The sequence below is a fragment of the Somniosus microcephalus genome, chromosome 33, assembly GCF_052327205.1.
Source record: "Somniosus microcephalus isolate GS21.2 chromosome 33, FLI_Smic_1.0, whole genome shotgun sequence".
Lineage (NCBI taxonomy): Eukaryota > Metazoa > Chordata > Chondrichthyes > Squaliformes > Somniosidae > Somniosus > Somniosus microcephalus.
This window is the reverse complement of record NC_141019.1, coordinates 31,405,801-31,409,828: the sequence shown is the minus strand read 5'-3', so window position 1 is coordinate 31,409,828 and position 4,028 is coordinate 31,405,801. Positions and strand designations below refer to the sequence as shown.

Genomic DNA, 4,028 nt, shown 5'->3' with positions numbered 1-4,028 from the left:
TTTTCCCCATATCCCTTTAGCCTTAAGAAATATATCTAACTCCTTCTTGAGGAGTCCACCTGAGAGGGCAGACAGGGCCTCAGCTTAACATCTCATCCAAAAGACGGCATTTCCGACAGTGCAGCGCTCCCTCACTGCTGCCCCTCCGACAGTGCGGCAATCCCTCCGTACTGCCCCTCCGACAGTGCAGCACTTCCTCAGTACTGCCCCTCCGACAGTGCAGCACTCCCTCAGTACTGCCCCTCCGACAGTGCGGCACTCCCTCAGTACTGCCCCTCCGACAGTGCAGCACTCCCTCAGTACTGCACTGAGTGTTAGCCTAGATTTTTGTGCTCAAGTCTTTGGAGTGGGACTTGAACCCACAACCTGCTGACTCAGAGGCGAGAGTGCTACCCACTGAGCCACAGCTGACTGGATACTCGATGTTGAGATGTCTTTACTATTGCTAGTACAACTCCTATGGCATTCCCGGGTAAGCTGGGCTGTGGATTGTGGTTGCTGATGTTTACCGTGGTCCCGCTTTGAGGACTCGGAAGGACAAGTACCCCTCCCGTTGTCACTTGCGAAGCTCCCTCCAGAGCCTGTGCTGCCTCTGAGGATTGTGCGCTGAATTAGCGCGGTGCGTGCTGGAAGAAGTAGTTCCAACTGCCAAGGGGCTACAGCAGGAAGTTAACCGGTGGTATTTGCGCTGATCCTCTGGACTCGAGTTAGAGGCTTGGACTGAGGCGTTTTTACCTTGTTCATTCTTTAACCAGAGAAGAAATGTTCTTTTTAAGGATATAGAGTGTAGTCAGTGAGGAACTGTCATGCTGCTGTTTTTGAGCATCTTTGTGTTTCCGCAGTTTGATTGGGCAGAATGTTTTGTGGAAAGTGATTGAAGAGAAATTGAAATTTGGGAGAAAGGTTCGAGGGAATATGATTAGCGAATATCAAAAGAGGAAAATTAATGAATTAGAAAAGAGAAAGCAGACTTAGCCAATGCAGAAGAAAATTAACAGACATCCACAATACACTGCATTCACAATGTTTTATTATATAGATAGATTATAAGGAGACATTTTCTCCCCTCCTCAGGATGGTAGAGGCATGCTGCGGTGTAGTTCTAGAACTTGCCCAAGTGCCTATTCGGCAGGTGTGAATCTCAACAGTAAGCACCGAAAGCCTTGCATTTATGTAGCACCTTATCACATCTCTCTCAAAATGCCATGGAGAGCATCAGTACCAAGCCTGATCCTGTCCTTACCTACACACTTTACTGGAGGTGGCCTTGGATTGCAAGCAGGAACCCTAGTTAACTTTCTGCTTCCTAACTCAGGCTGATTGCAGCACCGCTAACCCAGTATAGACCAGGAATCGAACCGGAGATTAATTGGTCTGTATGACGTGTGCTGCCTTTACCATCTGAGCCATGGGGGATCTACAAAGAATAAAGTCTTGCATTTATATAGCGCCTTGTCTCAAAATGCTTCACATACAATGAAATACTTTTTGAAGTGCAGACACTTCTTGTGTAGGCAAATGCAGCAGCCATTTTGCGCACAGCAGAGTCCTATAAACAGCGAAAGCAATAAAAGATCAGTGAATCTATTTAGATAGTGTTGGTTGAGGGAGTTGTATTGGCCAGGACACCAGGAGAATTCCCTAAAACATCTTGTTTCCTTCAGTACTGTCTTGGGATTGTTAACATCCCCCTTGACCTATCAGAACAGGGTCTCTGTTCAACGTCTCATCCAGCTCTGATAATGCAACATTCCCTTGCTACTACAGTCAAGGGTCAACCTAGATTATGTGCTCAGATCCTCGACAAGGGTCTGAACCCACAACCTTCAAACTTGGAGGTGAGAGTGCTACCAACTGAACCAAACTGACACCGAACAGCTCATGAACAGACACGTGGGTTAAGTTGTGTATTTCATTTCTGTCTTTTTTCTTTTAAAAAAAAATGTTTTTTTCCCTCATTCTCCTCTCTTGGTTTCCAACCACCCAGGTCCATACCTCCTGTGCCAAAATGACAAAAAATGAGCTGCATCCAATTGCTGTTCTGTAACTAGCCACGAAGAAGCACAGTTGGGTTTTCCTTCCTATATCCCCTTCCTCTCTTTGGGCAAGTGGCCTGGAGCCTCTCTTGGATTAGTGGGAATGCACAATGTGGGAAATTGTGGTCAAGGATCTAAATCCTTCCACAAAGTGGCTCAGTGCAACAGTGCAGGGGTTTCCAAACTATGGCCACCTTCAGCCCATGAACCATGACAATCCAACCCACAAAACCCACGCAACTCAATTCTATTTGCGCTTGTATTTCTTACTCACTGATTTGTGCTATTTGACTTTTGTAGGCTGAAGCTTTGGGGAGGAGCTGTTCTTGGTGTTGCTTGCCCCGTGGATGAGTAAATCCAAAGTCAGATCCCCAAGATCTGTTTGTAGCAGCAGCTTGAGATATATGCATATTCATGAGGTCATTGACTTAAACTTTATGAAGCCTATGCGAGCCACAACGGGATAAAAACTTGGACGTTCCAGCATCAGTGAGCCATCAAGCCTCCTCCTTCCCTTCGTTTTGCATCCCACTTTTAACAAAATATTTTTAATAGAATGATTTAATACTTTCGAGCAGTAATATGCCCGTTTGATTTTCAATTAACATTGAAACAAGAATTGGGAGCAGAAGAAACAAAAATCCTTGGAGGATTGAATCACGAACACCCTCAGTTTCTCCTCCCTCTTCAAAGGATCAGATCATGTAATAACCACAATCTGTCTGGTGTCTGAAGAAATGGAAACATCGTCGTCCTCCTTGATATATTGTTTGGGCATGTACTTCACAACATTGGCCGTTAAATGATACCTGAAATCTTTGTGCATAAAGTTATAGAGAATGGGATTTATGATACAGTGGAAAAAGGTGAAGCACTCCATAAAGTCATAAAATAAAAACACCAACTGGGCCATGGCACAGTGTAACAAATCAGATATCAGGGAAAGGACTAAGATGATGTAAAAAGGTGACCAGCAGAGCAAAAACACGATGATATAAGCGTATATTATTTTACAGGTCCTTATGCTTTCTGCGTTACTGGAGTCTTTCACAGCTCTTGCAGTGAAAACATTACTCACTACAATCACAGGCAAAGGAATAACGAACCCAAAAAGCACACAGAGAGAGCTCATAACATACATAGATATCATACCATCATAGAAGCAGAAAAGATACACAGTTCCATGAAGTTCATTATATACAAATTCTGGGATGGATAACATCACGGCCACAGTCCACACACACACGCACACCATCCTGCGGATTTGACGGTCCTTTGATCCCTGGGCCTGGGATGGGTATCGCAGTGAGAAGTATCCGTCGACGCTGAAACAGGCCAGGAAGAAGATGCTGCTGTACAGATTAACAAAATAAAAGAAGGAATCAAATTTACACATAAAGCTGCCCCAGATCCATTGGTAATTGTATATGACCTCCGTCATCCTGAATGGGATGAACAAAATGGCGCCCATGTCAGCGATGGCCATGTTAAAAATGTAAAGGTTGCTTTCTTTCTTGGACTCTTTCATCCGCCAGTTTATCCAAATGACAATGATGTTCTCTATCAGACCTGCTACAAAAAAGAACAGGTAGAAAATAAATGTTGCAATGTCCATTGCTGCGTAATTCACATCGATCCAACACTGGCAGTAGTAATCCTGGCACTCATAACTGGCGTTGGCATGCAGGCTGCTGTTAGGGGTGGCCATGGCTGAGTCCTCCATGTGGAATCTGCAGAAATGAGAACAATTTGTAATAGTGAATCAAAAAGTATTTGGATTAAATAAAGTCTCCATTCACTGCCTCAGTGGGGTAACTGCCTTGCCTGGTGCGGTGCTAAGTTACATAATCCAGGAAGGTCCCAGGTTCAATGCCTGGTCTGTGCTGACTTCAGCAGCAGGATTGCTACCAGTGGCCCGAGCGTCCCCTGGGCAATAATCAACCAGCGAGCCGCCTGTTGGAAGTGGCTAACAGGATCAAGCTCAGTCGTGAT

At 44.9% G+C, this 4,028-nt stretch overlaps 1 protein-coding gene across 1 annotated transcript; it reads right to left on the bottom strand.

The window, feature by feature from the left end:
- Positions 1–1,020: 1,020 nt before the first annotated feature.
- LOC147097096 (atypical chemokine receptor 5-like) lies at positions 1,021–3,818 on the bottom strand. Its single transcript, XM_085972927.1, has one exon. It carries the CDS (start codon positions 3,757–3,759, stop codon positions 2,737–2,739), a length of 1,023 nt encoding a protein of 340 aa, XP_085829053.1. The 5' UTR covers positions 3,760–3,818; the 3' UTR covers positions 1,021–2,736.
- Between the last annotated feature and the right edge of the window lie 210 nt (positions 3,819–4,028).

What these genes read in the sequence shown, in the direction of transcription:
- LOC147097096 (XM_085972927.1), bottom strand. Translation starts at nt 3,759, where the DNA reads ATGGAGGACTCAGCCATGGCCACCCCTAACAGCAGCCTGCATGCCAAC.